The following is a 24496-nucleotide window of genomic DNA, read 5'->3' on the forward strand; positions in this document are numbered from 1 at the left end:
CTGAAATATTCCCCATTTTTCACGATATTGACAAACTCCTTAAAAATTATGTAAACCATTGGCCTACTTAATGTTGAGATTAATTGAATTGAAAAACAGCAAGCATTCGAGTGCTCGCCATCAACGGTTGAGCAGGTGGTAAAGGTTATCGTATTTCTTCTTCGTCCAGTGTTTCGTTCAGTATCTTTCAGCGTGGAGTACTTTTACACCGAATCTACTCGAGATATCAGAATTCAAAAATTCCCTCATAAAGTTAAAATATCAATAAATAAACCCTTCAAATTTCAAAGGTCCATGTTTTTTTTTCCCCGCCGCAAAAAAATCGCGAAAACCCCCCAAAAAACCTGGCTCCCGCACGGAGCGACCTCCTTAATTCTGCCATCCAGTGCGACTTTCTCTAGAACTTTTCCCAGTACTTTTCCCTAGAATTTTCGGCCTCGTTTTCACCGTGTAAATCGAGCCAAGAAAACCATTGAAACGAATTGTTCTAGAGAAACAAAAAGCTTCCATTGAGCCGAAGGGTGAGATTATTCGAGCTGTAAAAATAATTGGTTGCTCGCGATTCCTCTAATTAGTTCAATGAGAACGAGTTGTTTGCTCGTTCAACGTATCAACGTAAGTATAATTTAACGAGGAGCATTACAGTCGATGATTGATTTTACGAAGTTCCACTTCTCGATAACGAAGACGATACGAGCCGCGTTCGTTTGGAAATATTACTCGAAATCTCTCTCGCGCTTTTAAACATTCGGCTTGACAATCGATCGCGTGATCAAACGAACGGTTTTATTCCACGTTGCCATGTCTAATCGGCTCAGCCCTCGTGTCAGCGCTCCAAAACTGATCGTGCTTATTCATTTCGTCATTATGAAACCGTCCTCGAGCGGAGGCACACACGAAACCGTGCTGTTCCGGATCTTGCCATTTTTTCTGAACGATGGACAAACTTTTGATCGGTAAGTGCTCGATGCTTTCGGATTACAGGGCCAAAACGATTGTGGATCAAGAAAATACGGCTTTATCGGGGATTATCGTGAAAACTCACTCTTCCAATGACCTCGTAAATTTTTGCATGGGATTTTGTCACTTTCGCGAAGCCAGTGCGCGCGTTTCGGTGAACTTTCGGGCTTTTGAGATTTTTGGAAAAAATCGATAATCGATTGGTTGGTTCTACGCAGCGAAATCATTGGAATCCCGACTTTTTTAGTTTTTTTCATTCATCAAAATTCAAAATGACCGAGACTCGAGCCCACAGTGGAAAAGTATCGAGCTCCAAAATGTTGATTCATCAAGAACTGAGAAATCGGAGTAAAGCAAAAAATCATTTTTTTTCGTTTTTATAAATTTTCGGACCTCAAAATTTTACTGCTCAACCGTTGTTTTTTGAAACGATATTTAAAAATTACGTACGAAAAGTTTTCCGGAATTTCCCACGCAATTCCAAAATTGAAAAAACGTTTTTGGGGTAAGAAAATACCCAAAATTGCGTTGCTCAAAAATATTAAAACTTGATATCCCTCATTTTTCAACATTTTTTGCCTGTACAAAAGACTTCGAAGAATTCGAAGTCACTTATCTTATCAGAAGACCGAGGCTGCAATTTAAAAAACGCGACCTTCAAAGCACGTTATTCGCATGCTCAAAAATTCATAACAAGATACTCCAAATATAGAGATTATGAATGGAAGAAAAATATTCGATCGAGAAATGCTGATTGAGTCGAAAACATAAAAAAATTCGTCGATCGCACGTCAAACGGAGAATTTTCAATCAAATAATTGTGAGTATAAATTGCGCACATTGGAATTAAAATTCATTTTAATTCCAGTATGTTTTGAAGGATTATTTATTTTCTTTCATTAATTATTCATTATAATAATTATATTGATTATTATTATTATTATTTATATCAATATTAATATAATAATAATAATATAAATAATTAAATAGTATGGATTAATTAATCAAAAAGAATTAAATCATCGAAGGAAGCTCAGAAATTGCGAGATTTCGACTACTCCGAACGTACCGCCTTTGATTCGGATATATATAAATACTTGTAATTTTTCAAAGAATATCGAAAGATGAAATTTATCGAGGACTTTTACTATGTACGTTTCCGAAAATGTTACGAAATCCATCAGGAGCGGAGAAATAAATAAGCGAAACAAAATAAGCATTTATTTTCTGAAACTCCTGCTTAATCATTGAGATATTTCGAGGGAGCGAGAGAAAAAACTTTTGGAAGGGAATGAATATCGATCTGTAACACAATAATAGTTTATATATTTATAGAAGCAATATATGGAAAGAGTAGTAATGACAAAGCTACAAAATACTACGTCCGACCTTAAAGATACAAGGTCATCGTATTAACCACGAGGCATCCGAGTAGAGTTTCTGACCGATCGATTCAGGCTCTACGCGCATCATCTCTATCCACACGACAAGGGACTTGGCGTTGCTCACTCTGCTCCACTGGGGCTGCTCGGGCTGCTCCAATAAAGAAAAAAAATCCCCCACAGAGCTTGTTTCAAACTCTTATGCCAGTGCGTCGTGTGTGTGTGTGTGTGTATACATGGTTGACATTATAAAGCTTGGTACTTTCCCGCTTAACCTTGAAAAGCTACCCCAGCGAGTGAACTTGAAGTTAAGAAAACGCCCACGGAGCGTTCACAGCGGGTGGTATAAATTCGCTATGTATTTAGATATGTATATCTATAGCGCACAGGCACAGGGTACGCGCATATCGCGCGTGTAACTCATCCCCGTCGTCCCCGTGTCTCTACGTTTGTGCAGTACCCTCTCATTAAATTTCGGTTTTTTTTGTAGATAAACAATGGATTGAAAAAAAGAAATTTCAACCAAACGGGTTTGGGCTTCGTGTTGACAAAAGCTACTAATGAATGAAAAACGTATAAGTGGCATGATATCAGAAAGCTTCGCTACTACTGCAGCGTTTTGTTAAACTCTCGCGCTTCATCTCCCGACCCCCTTCAAATATAAATACATGTACATCGAGTTATTCGTACGTGCCCGTGTGTATGTATGTGTGTGTGTGTGTGTTACTTGGAACCGTTAGGTTTGCGGCGGATCCGCAGAGCTCACAAATACGAAGGACAAAGATAAAGCAAAAAAGTGAGGTTAGGTTCGTTTTGCAGTTTTGGCTTCGTGGGGTGTTTTGGCCGCGATTGAAACATGGCACGATCCTGAAATTGTTACGGGGCCGACAAGAATATATTCCGGCTTGAAAATTTTTATGTGCGGTGAAATTGGTTGTTGTTAAACTAACGACGAAACGACAAATGGTTGTTTCGGGCGGTATGGTGCAACGACAAATTGCGCTACGGCGCAATGTCAGAATACTCCTCGTCGGCGACCGGGGTGTCGGCAAAACATCACTGATCCTATCCTTAGTCAGCGAAGAATACGCCGAGGAAGTACCCAACAAAGCTGAAGAAATCACGATACCAGCCGATGTTACGCCCGAACAAGTCCCAACGCACATAGTCGATTATTCCGGTAAAATACTTTTCTTTATTTATTTACTCATTCAAATTCAATAGTATCTGAACAATTTTTCGGAAAATATTACATGTCTTGTATTTACGTTTACGCTCAGATGTTTTTTTTTTATTTCGTTGTCCAGTTTATTGCATCTTGGAGTAAAATGTTATTTTTGGAGTATTTTTTGTTATGACATCAAACGAACTTCTCCAGAAAACGAATTTGATTGATTCCTCTAACTTTTTGCCTTGTTGTTGAAAAGTTAGCACATTTTGTATAAATATTATGTTGCATCATCACCTAGGAGCTTTAATTGAAATCTGTAGAATTTTCTAGGAACAATCAATTTTTTTGCTAATACCAAAAAAATAGCATGCCTGAGAAAGTTGAGACAGCGTCGACCGTAAACTCACATTTTGACGTTTGCTGATTTTCTAATTCTCCCACAGCTACCGAACAAACGGAAGATCAATTGATGGATGAAATACAAAAAGCACACGTTATTTGTATTGTATATTCGGTTGACGATGAAGATACTCTAGACAGGGCGGCTAGCTACTGGTTACCATTAGTCAGAAAGTGCTCTTCCAGTAATAGGTGTCCCGTGGTGTTGGTAGGAAATAAGATCGATCTTGTGGATTATTCCACCATAGAGGTAAATTTGAAACCGTTTTGCATTGAAATATTTCTCACTTCTTTGATCGACTGAAACTGACGGAAGAACTTACTCGTGGATGAAACTATGATATAATTTATTGCTCTAGAAAGGAAATGAGAAGGAAAATAATAATTTTGAACGTTTTCAGGCTGTTTACCCAATAATGAAAGAATTCTCAGAAATTGAAAGCTGCATCGAGGTAAAGATTTTGATAATGCAGACAGACGAATTCATTGCTAAATATTGATGCTGAATTCCCTTATTCAACAATCATTTATCATTGCAGTGTTCAGCCAAAACTCTGCAAAACATTTCAGAAATGTTTTATTATGCTCAGAAAGCTGTGCTACATCCTACAACACCTCTTTACAATTACGACACTCAGGAGTTGACCCCGGAGTGTAAAACAGCGCTTCAAAGAATATTTAAAGTGAGCTGCGACTTCTCAAATCATCGTTTTTTCGAGACTCAAACCTTGTCATATTAAATTGCGATTGTTATCACAGATATGTGACTTCGATAATGACGGTCTTTTGAACGATATGGAACTCAATGCGTTTCAACAGTCGTGCTTCAACACTCCTTTACAACCGCAAGTTCTTGAGGATGTCAAAGCTGTACTATCGAAGAATATCCAAGATGGCACTTGTAACGGTTTCGTCACAATGAAAGGTGAATTCCGAACAAGAATTTTACTCTTAACTCATGAGCAATTCCTTAAAAATTGGATTTACATCGTTCTTGTAAATCTTTCGTAGGTTTCATGTATCTCCAGTGTTTATTTATTCAGCGTGGAAGAAACGAAACGACATGGGCAGTATTGAGAAAGTTTGGTTACGACAATGAACTTCAAATGTCGAAGGAATATATTCATCCAACGTAAGAATAAACTATCATTAACGACAAAGTCAAACGACTCAGGACGTTTGAATAACATTGGTAAAATATCAATAAGAATTTTATGACAAAACTAACGTAATTTTTAATGTTGTAGTTTCAAAGTACCGCCTGGTTGTTCGACAGAACTTTCACACAAGGGACAGCAGTTTTTGACATTTTTATTTATGCAACACGACCGGGATCGGGACGAAGCTCTTTCTCCTTCCGAACTCGATTCCCTGTTTTCTCGTTGCTCGTCCCCACCTTGGAACGACGAGTACAAACACATGGTGAAAACGAATGAAAAGGTAGTCGATTATTTTGAAAGATAGTCAATAGTTTCCCAAAACAAATGAATCACATGGTCGTTTTACCGTTAATCTAGGGATGGTTAACGTATCAAGGCTACATGTGTCAGTGGGCGTATTTGACGTTGACCAACGTTCGTAAGACCCTCGAGTACATGGCTTACCTCGGCTACAATATGTACAACAACGAGTGTCAAACGAGCGCTGTAACAATAACACGAGAGAAGAAATTGGATCTAGCGAAAAAACAATCGAGCAGAAATGTGTATTCTTGTCACGTCATAGGGCCAAAATGCAGTGGAAAAACAACACTGTGCAGGAGCCTCATTGACCCAAAACTCGAGGTAGCGAACAGTTTTAACGTTTTTTCATTTGGTACTCAAACATTTGGTACTAAAAAATGTGTTCTTCATTACTTTTAGAAATTGACTGATGACAAAGTTCCAGCAAAAAGTCACGTGACCGTTAACACCGTTCACGTTTACGGTCAGGAAAAAACTATTATTCTACGTGACATTAATATAATGAATGTTCAGGATGCCTTAACTCCAGCACAAATTCAGTGCGATGCTGCTGCTCTCGTTTACGACGCGAGCAATCCAAAATCCTTTGAATATATCGCCAGAATATACATTGTGAGTGAAAGACGAGATAATATTTCATATGGAAAATATTTCAGCGATTTTGTGAAAATGATTTTTTTTTTCATCCGTAGAAGTACTTTGCGGACAGTAAAATTCCGGTGCTCATAGTAGCGAACAAGAGTGATTTGTCGGAAGTGAAACAGGAGTACTTACTTCAACCGGCGAGTTTTTGTAGCAAGTATAAACTGATGCCTCCGCAGCCGTACAGCGTGACTAGGACAGTCCGACCCGAGATATTTGTTAAGCTCGCAACAATGGCAGCCTTCCCGTAAGTAATTTTCCATATTGTCAAAAAACGAAAATAAAACTTGAGCAAACAAAATTCTTTGCCTCTTGAAATCTCTTTGGAAAAAAATGCATAAAGAATGAAATGCTGTAAAATAAAAGACATTAGACCGCTTGGATCTTGGAGAGGAAGAATAAAAATCGATTCTGCCGTAGTTGAAAATATGAAAAATTCTCATTTAGATTGCAAAGCGTATTGTGAGAATATTCCCTAGTCACGCTCCAGTTTATTTTTATTTATATATTGCTCCACCCTTTACAAAGACGTACTTCACGGTGCGCCCACACTGTATTTGTCACGTTAAATAATTTTCTTTTGCCGGACGAGAGAAATGAAATGTTAAGGCAAACGAAAAAGAGACAGAAAGAATCGATGGAAATTCAGATCGTTTACGTTTTATTTTAGAAATAGTTCAATGCTACCAAGATGAAAAATGAATTATATGATCAAATGAACAAGTGGCAATCGTGATAAATACTATTTTTTTTTCGCAATAAACACTAACCGAGAGCAATTTCGTGTTTAGCCGCTTTCAAGCAGCGTGGGTATTATTTTACAGACACAGGTTGGTTCAATATTTCACTGTATAAAATTTGTTAGTAGGCACGTCATAGGTTTTGTAATCGAATCATCCGAATTTCATTATATATTTCGCTCAGGGGGAAAAACATGAAAAAAAGCTTACGGCTTACATTCACGTACGAATATCTCACTGTGAATATTGCACTAATAATAATATCATTTATGAATAAATGCGTCCAAGTATTTGTTTCGTTCGCGAAATAACGGATCACGGAGATCGGTCGGTAAAAACACTGTTTTGTGTCGTTCAGTAATGACCATCGAACCGACGAATCATCATTTAAACTCGGCCTCTTTTTCAGTACTTTAAGGCGAATGGTCCACATGTTGCTCGTCAATACTGCACCTACCGAATGGTGCAGTTCTTTCAAAAGGTTTCTTCTCTCGTATTTTTTACAGTTTGTCCATTTTTTTTCGTATCTCCGTTTTACTCGGTCTCTCAATCTTAATAAATTATATTTTTCATTTCATTTTTTATTTGACGGAAAAAACCTCACCGGAAACAAAAATGGGAATGTATTAACATTTTTTTACGTTGCACGAGCATGTTACGATAATCCAAATATTGTTTTTTTTTGCGCTGATACATCTAATATCCTTCGCACTGCATACATTTGTATTTTTCTGGGCTTCTAGTCTCGTTGCGCAACGAACATGGTAAATAGTTGGAAAATAATGCATCAACGTGCGAAGTAATAGTTTTTCATCATTTTTTGAGACTCTCCAATAAGGAAGGTCTAGAATCGAAGGGTCCGAAATGTTATCGCGCGTTGAAGCATAGTTAATAAAAAAAATATTGTTTTGAGCTCTCTCCAATTGAAATCAATCGTTATTATTCTTATTCCAGACACATGAAGCAATTTGGTTTAATACAAGGAGATTCGGTCGTTTGGTGGAAAGCAGGTCTTGGCATCGCAGCAGCTACCATCGCCGGTTTCATGATGATGCGAGTCCTCAATACTGACAAAAGATAGTCTACCATACATCTATATATACACATGTTTATATATATAAATATTTTTTTTAGTTACCCTCCCGATCCCGACAGTCCCTCGTATGCGTGAATAATCCCCTTGTTTCAAATCCTATAATTCGTGAACACACGCATTAAGTTAATAAACTTTGTTCTGAAATCATCGATTTCTACATATTAGGGCTCGAACGATGTTTACACAATCATGATATTTATTATTGTTAGTTTTACACAGTGATATTTTTTCTCTTGTTTTGACAACATTTCTATTCCTTGGTATCATGCGGATCTTCTTCTATACACTGCCACCAAGCGAATATTTCATTTATACATGTTTTTTTAATTATATTTCTTTCGCTTTGCCAAACGCAAAGTGTAATCATGGTAAATGCCCAGAAGGAAAGTACAGAGATGCTGCTTATTTATCGAGTCTTGTCTTCATAGCTTTTTTTTGTCTCATTTCATCAAAACATCACGTTGCGAGCATGGAACCTGTTTTTCTTTTGCTATCAACAGACAAATGTGTCCGAGATTGGTAAAATTATTCAACATTCTTACCCTCGATGTAATCATTCGCATGATTTTAGGACATCCCAAATGACGCTCCGTTTGTAGAATTTTATCTCCGAGTCGGAGGAGGGTTTTGTTGCGATTACAATATTGAGCATTACAAGGAAAAAATTATACTTTTTAAAAATTGTTGCGGGTTCCTAAGGAAACATACGGTGAACTTTAGAATGTGACGTTACAGGTGATTTTTCACGATGTCTGAAATTAAAGAATTTAGTCAACGTGTACATTGTCAGTGTCTGCATTGGGATTCACTCTGTTTTAGTAACAAGCGTTATAGGTTATTTAATAACTCAATTGGATATGACACTGCTGATGAGTTATTTTGACCCTGGTCCTTCAGCTCGATGAAACACTTTCATTTGTCAAAACTTCCTGAATGTTAACTTGTATATTTTCCGAAGTACTTAAAATTTTAGAATCGTTTCACTCACAATTCGATTCTATTGCATTAGAATAACTTCAAACGAAAAGACTAAGACGCAATAACCTGTGAGGCTCGATCGTAGTAGTTTCAGATTAACTTAATGTGGTATTTCTGAAAAACTTGGCTAAACATTCAGAATTTTAACTCTTCACTTCATCGAAATTTTTATTAGATGTAACTTCGACCTAAGAAAAAAGTACAGAAATTATACCAGATCAAATCTATTGGAAACAAACGGTTCAAAATATATATTTCCCAGTTTTGTGAAAATCTTGACGATAAGGCGTTGGTGCAAATTTGGTCCATCGTTTATAGATTTATATATTTTTCTGCGTAAGAGTATGAATGAAATGTTGATCCATTAAAATTGGATAAAAATTCTGATTTCAAAGGGCACCCAATTTTTGGTGCGCAGTCGTCTGTGCCTGCTACAAAGAAAAAATGCTTTTGAGCACAAATCGCTGTAAGAGGAAAACGCAAACTATAAACATACTTCATTCATCCACACATTTATGTAATTTTCCTAACTCCAGGTAGAATAAATCGGAAGTGGAAGTTGGATAACAGGGGATATTCTTCATTCCTTTCAACATTTCGATATTTCCAGCAAAATCTTAAGAAATATTTTTGCATTTCCAGGAAAAGTTTTTTCATTATAGACACAAACTTTGATATTATTAATTGCTGGGTGAAAATTTGCACCAACTCTATTCTTTGATATCATTTTATACTGCTCCAACTTCAGTTTCAGAAAATCAATGGGAAACCACAGGTCGTTCAAAATATACTCGGTCTTCATACTCAACAATGTATTGCAAGTTTCTAAAGCTTAGAGATATTCACACCAAAAAAAACATTCATGAGATTTTCAGCGCACTTCAACATTCAATGAAACTGACTCACAATTCATAGATGATCCCAACCAAGACCCGATTGTATAGCACCGCCCTATGAAATTATTGATCTCATACTTGCAACACACTTCACTATGGATTCATTGGAACTTAGTTAGTGCTTTGCTGTATCAACTGAAAAAGTGGTAAAGGAAATCCTGAACAGAGTTTGTATCAAATGAAAATGAGCTCTAGATATTTCCAGGTTGTAACATCTAGTCTTTATTATTTCTGTTTGCTTCAGTAGTATACAGCATAGATCTAGAATTTTATGATGATGATCGACATCGAAATATATTCTCGTATTGAGAATTTTAGTAAAACAAAAAGCTCATGAAGGGGTCACTATAAAAAAAAAATTATCCTCTTTAATTGGAATACGGCGCTGCTAATTTCATCTTCGTCTCTCAATTCAGTTTAGATATCTGAAACAAAGAGAGCAGTGCATTGTGAGTCCAGCTGTGCTGAAGATATGTGAAAAGTAAAAACTTGGAAGGGAGATACTGACTGTTTGCGAGCTTGCACTGACTCATTGCCTCCTTGAATCCCTCGCAGAGTGTAAGGTCGCTTTGATTTTGAGCACACTCAAGGAACTGCTTGATTTCCCAGGCACAAGTGCCCGCGGGTTGAGAAGCGGCGCCGGGGTACAACGGTTGAGCCGGGGCTGCAGCAACAGGAGCTGCGGCCTGTGCAGGCTCGCTGGACCCACCGCTGAAGAGGCCGGTCATGGCGTGTCCAATGGTGTGTCCAACCGCAGATCCAATAGCTACTCCTCCTGCCGTAGCTGCCATTTGTCCCATGAGAGACGGCCCCTGTGGTTGAGCAACCATTGGGGCTGATGGCGGTGGTGCGGCATGGGCAGGCGGCTGAGCTGCGGGTGCAGCCCTTGGTGCTGGGGCAGCCCTTGCTGCAGGCCTTACACTGGAATGAGGGACAAGATATTGGTAGTGACAACGACACGAAATGATGAAATTCCCCTACGTTACGCGATGATAATTCATAAATATATGCGCATGTTCAGTTATATGTACGCTGTTCTATAATAGCACTTTGTACCGACTACGTCACAACAGTCGGTAGCCCTAGACCTTGTGACAGTGACGTAACGAAAGCCTCGTTTTTGTAGCCGAGAATGTTCCTCCGAAGAGGTTATTCACAATGGAACAAATATTTCGGAAACGAAAGACCTCGTAATCAGGGTGAAAAGTTTTCAATCATATAAAATCTACTTACGTTCTTGGTGGTGGAGCAGATGCTCTTCCTCGTCGTGGCATTGTTATTCGTAGTTCAAAAAACTTTGGGATTAGATTCGACTTTATTACGTCTTATCGCTTTGAAATTCACTCTGTGACTGTTAGCTGTCGTCCTGTGTTTCTCTCGCTTTTCTTCGATCGTGAAGCTGGTTGCGTAACCCTTGGAGTGGGGGTATATGCACAATAGGTGCTGGCTATCGATGTATATATTATTTTTATATATAATTTTGCGTTACGACGACAGAAACGCGGAGGGTTTTCTAGAAATTAAGATAGAACACAAAGGAAGCTGCAAGTGATCTCTGGGATAACCACGTTTCGAACCGGAAGTTGACCCCGATTTTTTTTAACGGTGCAATATTAGAGAAGTGTTTGACGATTTGGTACTCCAATACACGCTGCTTTGAAGTATAAATATATTTCTAAAATTTTATTGACTTCGCGGGTGTTCGACTCAGTCGATAATAGCGATGAGAACACATGAAAACGTGGTGTTCGCTGCGACGAAACGCGCACTATTCGAATTGCACCATATGATGCATCGTTTTTTATCCGAAGAAGTAATAAATTCAATTAAAATACATGATTTCGTAATGATACGTCGAATCGTTCTCCATTGAGAAGCTCTATCGACCGAGTTTTCTACGAAATCAGACACATGCTACAAGAAGAAATATATTAAACCGACCGCAGGTGACATATATAAAACATGAAAGAATGATGTGACAAAAATCGTGGTGCTTTGGAAATCAAATGAGTCTTTCGAACGCTCTCTTTTTTTCAATGATTTTCGTTACATTCCGTTCAAACACACAGGTTATAGCCGATTGTCACGAGATTATATATATACATATATGTACCCAGATAGACAAACGTGCTGTGAAAAAATTAGAAACAGAATAACTACAGCAACACGACGTTACGATTCGGAATAGCATGACGTAAATATTGCATATTTTGCTTCCGAGTTGAGCTGCAAACTAACGGCACGTTGGTAAATTTGGCAGCACAATTGTGAAAAATAATATTAACAAGATGTCGGCAATACGCGTGCATGCGTTACAACAACAGAACGGCAACAGAACAGCAGGCCGTGCTGTTGCATTGCCGAATAGTGTGAGTAATGTAACAGCAACAGAACAGCAATAGAACAGCACATCGTGCTGCTGTATTGCCAGCAACAGAACAGCACATTGTGCTGCTGTATTGCCAGCAAAAGAACAGCACATCGTGCTGCTGTATTGCCAGCAACAGAACGGCAAAAATAATTTTAACAAATTGAAAAAAAGCGGCCGTTCCGAGGGAGACTCGATCCCGGGACCTTCGGAGTCCTAGTCTGATGCGCTATCCACTACGTTACTAAACGTCTTATATTTTAATAACATCGAAACTCTTATATAAATCACGGAGGAATAGCTTTTTTCGATTTATTCAAATTATTTTTGGTATTCTATTCGTATCGCCTTCACACTGGCGATACCACTGCCTGCTGCTGGATTGCCAGCCAAAATAATGTAGATAAATCGAAAAAAAATAATCGTTCGCTCTGAGCGAGATTCGACCCCGGGAGTTTCGGAGTTCGAATCTAGTGCCGTATGTACTCCGTTATCAGCATATTGTACTTACATACTAACAAAATTTATATGTAAATTGTGAACCAAGATTTATATAGAAGTTTTGTTGTTTCTAAACTATAAGACATCTAGTAGCGTAGTGGATAGCGCATCAGACTAGGACTCCGAAGGTCCCGGGATCGAGTCTCCCTCGGAACGGCCGCTTTTTTTCAATTTGTTAAAATTATTTTTGCCGTTCTGTTGCTGGCAATACAGCAGCACGATGTGCTGTTCTTTTGCTGGCAATACAGCAGCACAACGTGCTGTTCTATTGCCGTTTCGTTGCTGTTACATTACCCACGCTTATTCGGTTAATACAACGGCACAGCGTGCTGTTCTGTTGTCGTTCTGTTGCTATTACGAATTGGCACGTCGTGTCGGCGTATTGTGATTCTTTTTACGGTATTAAACGCAATACCGTGCCGTCATAATAAAGCTTTATGCGGCGGCAAAAGATACCATATTTGTGTTTCAAAATTCAATTTCGTGCCGTGTTATTGCTGTAATTCTAGCGCAAAATATCTATCTGGGTATATGTTTTCAGAAAATAACACTGTACTATATTTGAAACGCTCTTTTTTATTGACAATTATATCTCAGTGAATCAAGAAAGAACGTGACCGTGATACAATCGCAAGGGTTTATTCGCAACCGTTGCAATTTTGCAAAGTAATGTTCTAAATTTGTATCGGTCTTTACCATCGTCGAAATTCTGCGAAAAAGTGGCTCTCCGGCTATCGAAGAAAATGGTGTAATTTTATGCAATCGTCGATTCATATCAACAGAATTAGTGATTCGAATAAAAGTTACTTCGAACGGATGAAGTGCGCATCATGATTTTTTTGTCTATTAAATCCTTTGAACACTCAACATTCCTTCTTGGTCTCCAAATTGTTTTTGTTGAGGGTTATAATTTGTTTGGTTCGGAGCCGAAAACTACGAGAAGGTTGAGTGGATCACCGAATGATGGCGCCACTTGGTTCGATCGGTGAAAACAAGAAAATCATCAGAAATCGAGACAACTCCGAACGACACTCTCGTTAGTGCAGAATATATTTTAAAATATTCAAAAATTAATCGCGCAAGTCAGGCCACATTATTAGTAATATTCCACGTTATTATCATTATTACAAAACAGCTCAGTTGCATTTCTGCGACTCAATAATTTTCTAGTAGTCGATAATTGGGCCATCTTCAAAAAAGAGTTTTCAAACTCGAAACTATTGAATATCAGTCTCGTCTTACAAAAATGTCATAGAAGGTCATGCTATTGAGAAAAATCGAACAAACAATGACTCGCGATGATAACAACGCTCGCAGTGCCTGTTCGAGCTCGAGTAAAATAATAAACGTGAATTGCTTACTACAATCGACGATTTTTAAGAGCGAACTCACAGAGTGAAAATATTTAACTAAACGATAAAAAAACTTGGCGACACCTGAATTTCTGCCAAGAACCATCTTTGCTCAAAAACATTCAATAATTTTTCCGCTCGTCAACACGTCCACGCCTTTGTCTTCTAGAGAAAAGATTTTCGCAAATGGAGAGGTACGAAGCCAAAATTACCACAGAAAAATAGAACCGCAATTTTCGGTATCCCCGTCATAACAACGTCTCTGAAAAGGACATGACACCTTGCGTAAAAAGAAACAAAGATAAACTATTGATGCGTCAAACTGCGAAGATATATCGACAGAAGCATTGACAAATAAAATATGTTCTGTCTACCTGTACAACAAACAGATGACGAAAGTTAGGTTATCCATTGATACTTTGTTAATAACCCATCGAATTCGTAAAAAAAATGACAGGTCGAAACGGTGAGCGCAGAAAGCACTGAAATCTGTATCGAATATGATGCCTACCGTTCCGAATTTAAGGTCACAAAAGCAAATAATTCAAATTCGCGTCGAAATGATCCTGTTGACCCAATTAATCGCATAGTATAAATACGCTTTTTTAATTTCGCTCCGGAGACTGGCCTCAATCGAAGTTACGACGATACGATATAATGCAACGAGGAGAAAATTTACGTCAGTTTATTATGATTGATATAGTGCTCGAGGTTTCTCGCGTTTATTCGGAAAGCCGATAATGCACATTTATAAATGAGATATGCATGGTGCGTTGTACTTTTTCATGGCTACGTAGTATGTATATATATGAACGGTCATCAGCACGATCGCGAATGCAGAGGTTCGTTGATCTTGCTGGCGAGCGCTCTCGTACATATTTGCAGCTGTGCGACTGCTCTCTCTCTCTCTCTCTTTCTCTCGCTCGGTCGGTCGTCGCACATGTCGTGCAAATGCTCCACAATGATAATTACCAGCGAGGCGATGACCTTCGGGTAGTTCAACTTTTCGAAGGTAAACTTTATATTTAGTCTACAAAGATTTACGGGAGTGGCATTTATCTGCTCGCATATCTTGATACGAGAACTGAGAGACATGCTTGAGCACAAAACATTTGACCCAAAAGCAAAACTAACCTCAAAATAGCAAGACGATCGTAGCCATGCAGATCTTTTTCTGCCGACTTCGTTTTGGTATGAATGTATAAAGTTTTTTTTTCTTCGTATCGAAGAAGACAAAATTAATATTTGAATAGCACGATCTTCTCAGTTTAGTTACACACAGATGGCAAAAACGTTCGATTTCTGCTCGTTAAAATTCCACAGAATTCGTGAATAGAATATTTATCCGATGTCCGCTCGAAAGATTTTTAGGGAGCCGTTACAAACTCCATTTCTAATAATCGTTTGGCAAGCATTACTTTTTGTTTCTTCGTCGATAAACAATGAAGAGAAATCGAAGGTCGACCTTCGACGATCGTGCAAGAGTCTCGAGGGACGAACTCGGCATCAACTGCTTTTTTGCTCAATAGATCTGTGTACATTTTCGTGTGGCTTAGCGCGACCTCTTATCATGCATAGAAGCGCCTTGAATTGCGTGCTTCCGCTTTTTGTCAATTCTTCGCCACGCACGAGCGCCTAACAACCTCTCGGTTTACGTGTCACTTTAACTTCCGCGCTAGCTTTTATTAGCTCCGAACTACTATTTTATTAATCGTTTTCAATTATCGTGTAATGAAAAAAATTTTGTGTTGCAGACACTGGAATTGGAATATCTGAGCCAATAACCGTACACTTTATACTCTCTCGAATAAATTCATCCTTGACAGCTCCGGGACACGCTAAACACTTGTAAAAAGTCAGACTCGCTAATCAGAATTTACAAATTTTCCTCAGTAGTGCTACCTGACATAAGAAAAACAACGACATCCATGTCCGCCATTGCGAGTGCAAGCGAATCGTTCGATTTGACAGACTCGTGACCGCGTCGTCCTTCGTCTTCGGATCGTTCCACACATTAGTTCCAACATGAATTATATAATTCGATAAAAATTCAAAAAAATAACTCTACGCCAGTCACAAAAATAAACGTTAATATTGTCAAGCGAAACTCGAGCGTCGCATCTAATGAACTTTTCACCGAATTTCAACTAACCTCAAAATTAAACGCGTTTAATGTTTTCCGTGACGGTCTGCCGCGATTCGAACGCGATACGCGATTGCACATGCATTTTTTTCATGAATCTTCCGATGAAACAACAGATTTCTTGGACACCCCATAAATGAACGTGCAGAAAATAGGATGGATCATCGATCGCGTCGATCTTGCGACCGGCGCCACGATGAAAACATGCTCACGCGGTGCCGTTGTTGCGGCGTCGGACCTTGATTCGAAGCAGCAGCGTCGCAGAACCCAACAAGCGTCCTTTTGCATATTGTATACGTATATTACCGACGATCCCCAATAAGTCAAATGCCCCGGAATAGACCGGCCGAGAGACACGCATTTATATAGAACGAGACGTGTCGATGCGCTCGCCCGAGGATAAACGCCCCATCTTTATAGCTATACGAACATAACTCCTGTCGTTTCTGACATTAATATAGTCTGTATATAAACAACTTCCATTTTCTCGTTATACAGACTTCCGATACAAAAAAAATCTCCAACGATCGTCTCTCATCTTTTTGTTTTTTTTTTCGGCAATAAGCTATTCCCGTTATCGTTTACAACATCAACATCGATTAGTGAATTTATAATCGCCAATAAAATCATATGAGACTCGAAGGTTAATATTGATCGACACGAATTATTATTAATCATAATTTTATTTCTCATTTTCTATTGGTTCACGCGCTTAACACGGTATCCAAATAAATGACGAACATAACCTACAATAGTCAAAAATCAGAGAATCGCAGTTCCGATTTCGTTGCAGATTCGAAATTACTGGGAATATTATAAACGGATGGAAAACAAAATGTAACGCGACAATGTGCTCACTATGTTTTCGAAAAATGATGACGTACTCAAAAAAGAAACAAAGTGACAGGAGAATACGTGACGCAACGTCTTTTTTTTGAAGTTCACTTGTTATTTGCATACGAGAAAAAATGTCCCCCCAGTGTCCGTAGAACTCTTGCACATGATGACTATTGCTTGAGAAGCATGAAATAACATGGAGATAAAACGGTAGAAAAATAAAAATAACAGCATGTCGATTCTTTGTCGCTCCGATTCTTCACGTCGCTATTATATCGGTACGTTATCGCGTGCGCAGCGCCGCCTTTTCCTTCTTTCCACATTTTTCTGTTACTCGTCCTCGTCAGTCCTCCCTCCTCCAAACATTTTCTGTTTTTCCCGCTCGTCGTCGTCCCTCTTTCGCGCTCTCTCTCTCTCTCTCTCTTTACTCTTTATTCGCGTCTGCTGTCTTCAACAAGTGCGCATCAATATATTCGAATTGTGAAATCATACGGATTACTCTCATTTTGCTTCCCGTACACTGACCAAACGCGGCTGCTGTTTGTTTTCAACATAAATATATTTACTTCCGATCGCTGTACGTTGAGTATTAATTTATTCGCTCGCTAATCATTGAGATTTAAAGCATTTGAAATAAAAGATGAAGAAAAAAATACCTTCTTTGATGTTTTTTATGTGGAGCAGATTTTATCTATTCGTATCTTGTTCCAACGCAAATATCTTTAAGGCCGAGGTTTTTCCATCTTCGGGTGCGATTCCTATCTTACGATCAAAAGTTTTCGAGCGAATGCTCCCAATCGTCGGGTAAAACTCGCTTGAACGTCGAGAATGACCCTCAATCGTGAAAAAAGATTAGAGCGAGTATTTGTTTTACTTTTTTTTTCACGTGTGTCGTTCGAAACATGAAATTGAGACGATGGCTAATTGTATAATACGAAAATGAAAAAATATTTCGTTTTAAAAAATTAGTTACCGTAATTCGAGGTTATCGAATTCTTGAGAGGTAGACGATTTACACATTTCGACTTAATTTTTCGCTTTCAAAACTCTATAAAGCCGAGAAAATATGGGGGGGGGAGCTGGGACTAGGAAAAAGTTCGGTTCATTTATTGTCAGCGCGACGATCGGACTTTTGGATTCGCTTGGAACAATGTACCTGCCGAGACCCAAGAAGAATATGAGAATGGAGGTTAACCGATGACTCCGACGAGGCATTTTATAGACGAATGATTTATAGGTATTGTCTTCTTCTTCTTCTTCTTTCTATTTGGCTAGCGTCACGTATAATCCGTGAAGCTAACCTGGCCACTGGTAATAAACCGCTTCGGCCAAGGGTCGATTTGTTTTGAGGTTGGTGTGAGTTCCTCTATATATATAAGTGTGTAGATTGTTTTAAATATAAATTTATTTGAATGTAAGTCTAAGATTATGCTGCGTTGTTGAGCAAAGGGGAAGGAACAATAGAATAAGTAATTCAGGGAAGTCAAAAAGCACACCGAGACTGTGAATTACATTCCATGTTCTATTTCCTTAGGCAAACGCTATCTTTATATTTATGTTGATAATTTTTTCCCTTATTCTCGCTTTATTATACCCCTCGTAAGCTGGATTAGCCTCGAGAGATGCGGAAATTGGGAGAATTTAGTGTGTCATTTTCTTTATACATTGATGTGGTTTTATATGTAGTTTTTATAATTTTAATGTATTATTTCATTTAGCTTCTATTAATTTTTGGTTTAATCGTTGAGATTCTCACTGCTTAATCATTGAGACTGGCCGGTTGTACTCATGGTTCCATATTATTCTTGGTGTATTGTTGAGTCAATGAGAATTTATTTATTTATTTACTCAGTTTGTTTTTACTTAATTAATTTGTTTATTTAACTGGTATACACTGTCACTTTCATGTCACTTGTTCTAAAATTTTTAAATACATGGAACCTTTATTAGTTTCCGCGCGGAATCACGGAAACGCGTCGACCCTCTTCCAGGTTCGACGGCCGAGTCCTAGGTATTGTCTTCGCATCGGTATATTGTGGGGTCAATAGCTCATGTTCAACTTCATACAGCATAATAATCGGTACAAATGAATCCCACATGGTGTGTACGAGCTCGAGTGAAAGACCAGTTCACTGCTCTAGCGCATGTTTGTATACAAAGAAAACGCGGGAGCGCGAGTGTTGTTTTGTCACGTCGTTAGAGCGCGCACGAGACGGTCTTTTACGCCTCATCGTTCGAGAAAATTTCTCTCGATATACCATACAAAAGCGGGTAAAACAAATACGTCGTTTTTATTTATTTTTTATTATTATTTCTTTGCATCCTCGAGTGTGAAACCCGTGGGAGTACGCGTGTAGATGCGAGGGCGCTACGATACCGTGCTCGAAGACGCGTAGCTTGAGGGGACTTTGGAAAAGTGTTGCGAAGCCTGGGAGAATCCCACGAAGAAAAAGAGGAGGGAAGAGAAAAAAACGAAATAAAAGGCTCGCGAATGCGGTACACGGTTCGTGCCACCAGCAGCAGCACCAAAACACGTCTCACGTATAACTGTGTACATCGAAGATAGGTATAGATGCGCGTACGTCTATACGTGTAGTGACAATACACGCGGCTGTTCGTTGCTCGCTCTGTCACTGATGCATCGTCCGCTAACGGCGCAACTAGTCAATTCGCTCGGTCGCGCGCGCGCGTTCTTCATACCTCCGTCATACATGACATATCATTGAACTATCCTCCTTGTTTTATTTAGTTCTTCGTTCATTCTGTGCAATCGCTAAGTTTGTCGAGCATCGAGTCTCGTAGCGCCGAGTCGGTGGAGTTTACGAAAATATATTTTCTCAACTCTGCATACGTTCGTACAAGTTTTTTTGCTTTTCAATGCTGTAACGTCGTGCCCAAGTTTCATCAGTGTTGCTAAAAACTGCGATTTAATCTTCCGCGCAAACGCAACGTTGAGTCAAAACTCGAGTGTCATCGTGTTCTCATCGAGACATGCGGCACCGGCCCCGTCGATTTTTTCATTGTCGCAAAGTTTTTCGAAAAAACGACCAAAAGTTCGGACTCTTCGCGGTCACGTGAGTGCCATGCTCTCACATTCGCTACGAGTTCTGTCTTATTCGAAAAGTTATTGAAATAAGCAAACTTTTCTTACAAACTCACGCGCTTTTTTCTTCGAACATGAAAACCAGCCTCAGAATCGTCCGCGTCTTTTGAACACGTATTTTAACAGGATTCAGTTTTCACGGGGAATAATAACGAGACAAGGGATTCGGTGAGAATGACGATCCCGCTCGCGCCTCTAGCGAACAAAGAAAAAACAACTCGCTTCGACCCTACCGGTGAGTCCTTGCTAACTGCTCATTGTTATTTATTATGTTTTCAGCTCTGTGCAATGAAAAATGATAAACTGCCAGACAAAAGGCGATTAAGTAGTGAATGACATTTCGCGAGGCGCGTTCTCCTCCGAAAATAAATTTCAATTGACGCGTGTCAAAAGCGCATTGCGTATCGGGAGTAGCGCGAGCCTGCTATTTTCGGCACAACCATGCGCGCTTATCGCCGTGGGCGTTTTAAAACTGTTTTCTCAATTTTTTTTTATTCATCATTTCTCATTTTCCCACCACGACTTTTTCCTTCGTATCAATCGTTCTTCATTTCGGAGGCAATGAACAATCGACTCCAACCATCAGCCCGTTTTTTACACTTCGATGCCTTTCAAATAATTCATCATTTGCGTTTTCAACGGCGTTTCCTTAATGCGAGCGAAACTGCTACACGGCTCGTATACCACACGCGCGCGCGCGCGCGCCAACATATCTGATGTAATGGAAGAAAGCTGAAGATTTGATAAGTAGTTTACACACAGATGTAGAGCAGATGAGTCATTTTTCTTTGTACGCTCTTAGCAATACGGCTGACTAATTCGAGCCAGGTAGTACAATACTTGCGAAGCAAATCAGCTTAGCTCGGAAAAAATCGAGTGAATCATTCATTTTCGCGAGGTAGCGCGGCACGTTTATCCGGAATTGCTGACGAAACATTTTTTCTTTTTCACAAGCGTGTATACTAGTTGACATCGACGGTAAACACGTTTTTCACCTTTCGTGTTGTCTTACGTTGCAGAGAAAACGCATACTTGCATTATTCTCAATTCATCTGATGAATCAATTCTTCATTGCTCTTTGAATGAAGCAATATAAAAGTGCTTGAATGAAAATTCGTTAGAATATCGATTGAAAAATTGTCGATCAGTTCTCTTCACATTTTCAATCATGTTATGAATATTAAATTAAAAAACTAGTTAATTTTAATGAAAAAATTAATTCATCAAAAATAAGTTTCCCAATTATCCGTTGATAATTTAAAAAAAAATGGTAAAGAAAAAATTTCACGGTATTTTTAATTTACGAGTGTTTGCACAACGATTCTTTCGCGAATTCATAATAATCCACGGAATTTAAGGAGAGAGTTGCGTTGCTCTAAAAATAAGTAAACGTCACCGGAAGTTTTATTCACAGATCCGACGAATGAGAAGTTTCCTCTTGTCCGGCAAATATATACGCGGCGGCGCGTACCAGCATGTAAACTCGTGCGATTCGGGGTGGGCGAAACGTAGACGAAAAGCGTGAATTGCGCATATCCTGTGGCGAACTGCCAGCGAGAAGAAAAGCCACGGATGCAAAACTTTACAAACACAAATCCTTCGCTCTTTGCTCGCGATGTATTCATTTTTCTATGAATAAACAGACGCGAAATAAGACCGAGACATCGGTCAACGTTACTCAATAAAAATAAAAATTACTTTTCTTTTCCACGCGTAGATCGCGTCAGAGGCCCGAGCGCGCTCGCTTTTCTTACACGTGAGGTCGCCACCTGTATCGTCGAATATACTCCTCGTCATTCTAACATCCCGAAATGAAAACACTCGTGACGTTCTATCTACTTATTCTATTATTAAAAATCAAGCAATAAACGTTTCAAAAGTTCGATCACGTTTTCATCGTTTTCATCTTCTTTTGTTTACCTCCCTCTTACGTTTGTGCGTCGTCTTTTCATCGAGAACTGCGCTACCGTTAACAGAGTTGCAGATCGAGTGTTTACAGGAAAGACAACGTTTTGGAACATTTATCCAAAATTCTATAGCCCTTTGAAGCTTCTCGTGGCTTCACTTATTTATTATTTTTCCTTTCGATCGTGACTAATCGGAACTCTCATTTCTTTGTGATCACATAACCTCTTAATTCGATGCGACTCCCTGTCGGTACTCCCGAGAACTATTCATCTCGTAACAAAGTAAATTCGACGCAAACCGGATTCGGAATCCATGACGATTATTGCGCTACTTTTCACACTAATATCTCGATTTCGGACTCTTCCATTGAAAGGACAATTTTTCTTGAAAATATTCGAGTTTCCTCGAGTCGCCCGCGTACCGAGTCCTGCTCTACTGGCCCGCAGAGCGGTTTTGTTTTTCCATCACAAATTCACACGTTACTAACCTTCCCATACGTAGCAAAGCTTTTGCGTGGCGTGCGGTACGGTGAAAACTCGCGTCCGTTTGTTCGGCGCGGTGGGTATAAAGGAAGGGGAGACCGGAGAGACCTCGGTGCTACATTTTCATGTGAAATTTTCTATTTCTGGATCTCGAAGCGTACGCTCGAACTCGAAGTCTCGAAGCGTTCTTTTCGTCGGAAAATTAGCACATCATTTTGTTAAAATGTCGAGTGAATTTATTTGCCTTCAAAAATAGAATTCCTTCTATTGCATTATTACTTTCACTCACTTAATTCACTGATAATTCATACCGATAAGATTGACTCAAGTGGATCCGGCTGCTTCTCGATAAACTGACAAAGAATCCTCGACTTTAGTCCCCCGCTTCGTGCTCATCAAATAACAAATCGATTCAAACAACCGCCGACACGGCGAGTTCGTCTGAAGCGTCGAAAAATCGTTTCTATTCAATCGCTTTTTTTGACAGTGTCTAACGTACGTTTGTCGAATTAACGCGAATTTGAGGGGGCGGGTAGACGAAAGGTCAATATTCGCAGATATAAGACTCATTAAATCGCGTTCACCACAGCGGTTTTCGTGTCTTTAGTACATTCTCGTTTCTTCGTGTGTTTCTATTGAAAAGTCTGCGGATTGTTGGTCGACGAGAGCGGGTCGTCGACCTCGCTGATAAGTTTAGCAACTTTGGTACGCGGTCACAGAATGCAGCGAATATTAGCAACAACGAAGATGAAAGAAAAGTGGCGCTGAGTGGGGCAGCGATTTTTCTCGCTGCGACAGAAATTCAAACTGCACTTTCGGAGAGACTCTTCATGCGGGGAAACTTGAGTGGAACTTGTCTCGCGCTCGTGTTCTTCCACTGAATCGGCAGCCCGCGTTTCCACGTCTGGAACCATTTTGCGAGCTATGACGGATTTACGAGAAACAATGCCAAATACATTTTTTCTCCCCTCACTCAATATATAATGTATAAAATTGAATACTGCAAAGATCCGGCGATGTTCGAACGATGTAAAAAAAACGTCAAGGTCGTCCGCTTCAGAAAATAATATTGCTGTCATCCGGCGCTGCGTTGCTGAAAAAGAACGATCCGAGAGATCTTTCTCGTTCCTCAAATTCCATTCCACGGTCGTGTCCCTCCCCAAGAGGCAATTCGCTTCGGGCTTTAGGACAAACGACCTTTGAACTCGAAGCGAGTTCGTTGCTCCGTGACGATTCGAAAATTCAGACCCGAAACTCAATACGCGGAAAGAAACTTGCCATAAAATAGCTCCTCGCCCACCGAACAAGTGCAGAGATTTTCTACTTTTTATCGAGAGAATAACGAGAGCAATTTCCAGAATAAAATATCGCGATGACGTTTTCCTTTCGTAACGTCGTATCACGGAAAAATTTCGCGTTCTCACGTTCTTGTCGGAGTTTGTAAAAGTGAAGAAAATAAACACGAGATTCCATGCACCTCGATACGGCTTATCGAGGCTCGCTAACTCAATGGGGATTATAATATCGCGTTCTAATTGATACGAGTGTTGTAGGTGACACCAAATCAAAGCGAAATTTGATTTGATTATTGAGCGTACGCGATCGAAGAGAATTTTCAGAATCGAATAAAAACAGAAGCTTTGGAAATGTCAAATTGTGATAATGATGTTTGTAAACACTGGTTCGACGGCGCATGACGAAAGAGCCGTTATGCCCGCTCTCCACTTCCCCCGCTTGCTGTCTTGGAAAGAACAAAACAACGGATGCGTCGTTCGCCGATTGTTTGTTTTATATTCGGCGTTAAAGAAACACTAAAACAAATGTCACGCATGATACGAGCATTGCTCGTGTACAAGGAAAGGAGGACGGAAGAAAAATATTGAACGTTTCGAGGCGGTGTAACCGCGAGAGAATAACAACAAAAATATGGCAACGTTACGTGCTGGGCTTCGAGTTTTTCACGTTATTTTGACGAGGATCATGTCTTGTGATTCAAAAAAGCAATTGAACTTTCTTTCGATTATGAAAGAAACGATTAAAATTTATTCTCGCTATTATTAAAACGATGTGTAACT

The 24496-nt window shown here is 39.4% G+C and overlaps 3 protein-coding genes across 5 annotated transcripts in view; 2 read left to right on the top strand and 1 right to left on the bottom strand.

Moving 5' to 3' along the window:
* Positions 1-2834: 2834 nt before the first annotated feature.
* On the top strand, positions 2835-9398 carry Miro (mitochondrial Rho GTPase). 3 transcript variants are annotated; one of them, XM_043412547.1, is made up of 13 exons: positions 2835-3522; positions 3957-4162; positions 4314-4364; positions 4452-4595; positions 4672-4837; positions 4924-5044; positions 5160-5352; positions 5430-5696; positions 5775-5987; positions 6068-6264; positions 6809-6847; positions 7167-7238; positions 7712-9398. In XM_043412547.1, the coding sequence occupies exons 1-13, from the start codon at positions 3306-3308 to the stop codon at positions 7836-7838; spliced, it is 2013 nt and encodes a 670-aa protein (XP_043268482.1). In that variant the 5' UTR covers positions 2835-3305; the 3' UTR covers positions 7839-9398. The 3 variants fall into 3 exon arrangements, with proteins under 3 accessions (XP_043268482.1, XP_043268484.1, XP_043268483.1); XM_043412548.1 differs by lacking the exon at positions 7167-7238 and having other exon boundaries at positions 2844-3522; XM_043412549.1 differs by lacking the exons at positions 6809-6847; positions 7167-7238 and having other exon boundaries at positions 2840-3522.
* Positions 9399-9925: 527 nt separating this feature from the next.
* On the bottom strand, positions 9926-11273 carry Chchd2 (Coiled-coil-helix-coiled-coil-helix domain containing 2). Its single transcript, XM_043412550.1, has 3 exons — positions 10961-11273; positions 10236-10648; positions 9926-10152 (listed from the first exon to the last, which is right to left on the bottom strand). The coding sequence occupies exons 1-3, from the start codon at positions 10999-11001 to the stop codon at positions 10145-10147; spliced, it is 462 nt and encodes a 153-aa protein (XP_043268485.1). The 5' UTR covers positions 11002-11273; the 3' UTR covers positions 9926-10144.
* An 8228-nt stretch (positions 11274-19501) lies between these two features.
* LOC122406813 (A-agglutinin anchorage subunit-like) overlaps positions 19502-24496 on the top strand; it is a 53065-nt gene continuing 48070 nt past the window's right edge. The window contains exon 1 of the mRNA XM_043412553.1: positions 19502-20266. Within this exon, the coding sequence (XP_043268488.1) occupies positions 20206-20266 (61 nt within the window). The 5' untranslated portion in view covers positions 19502-20205. The remainder of the gene's footprint in view (positions 20267-24496) is intronic.

Source organism: Venturia canescens, chromosome 2 (genome assembly GCF_019457755.1).
Source record: "Venturia canescens isolate UGA chromosome 2, ASM1945775v1, whole genome shotgun sequence".
Classification (NCBI taxonomy): domain Eukaryota; kingdom Metazoa; phylum Arthropoda; class Insecta; order Hymenoptera; family Ichneumonidae; genus Venturia; species Venturia canescens.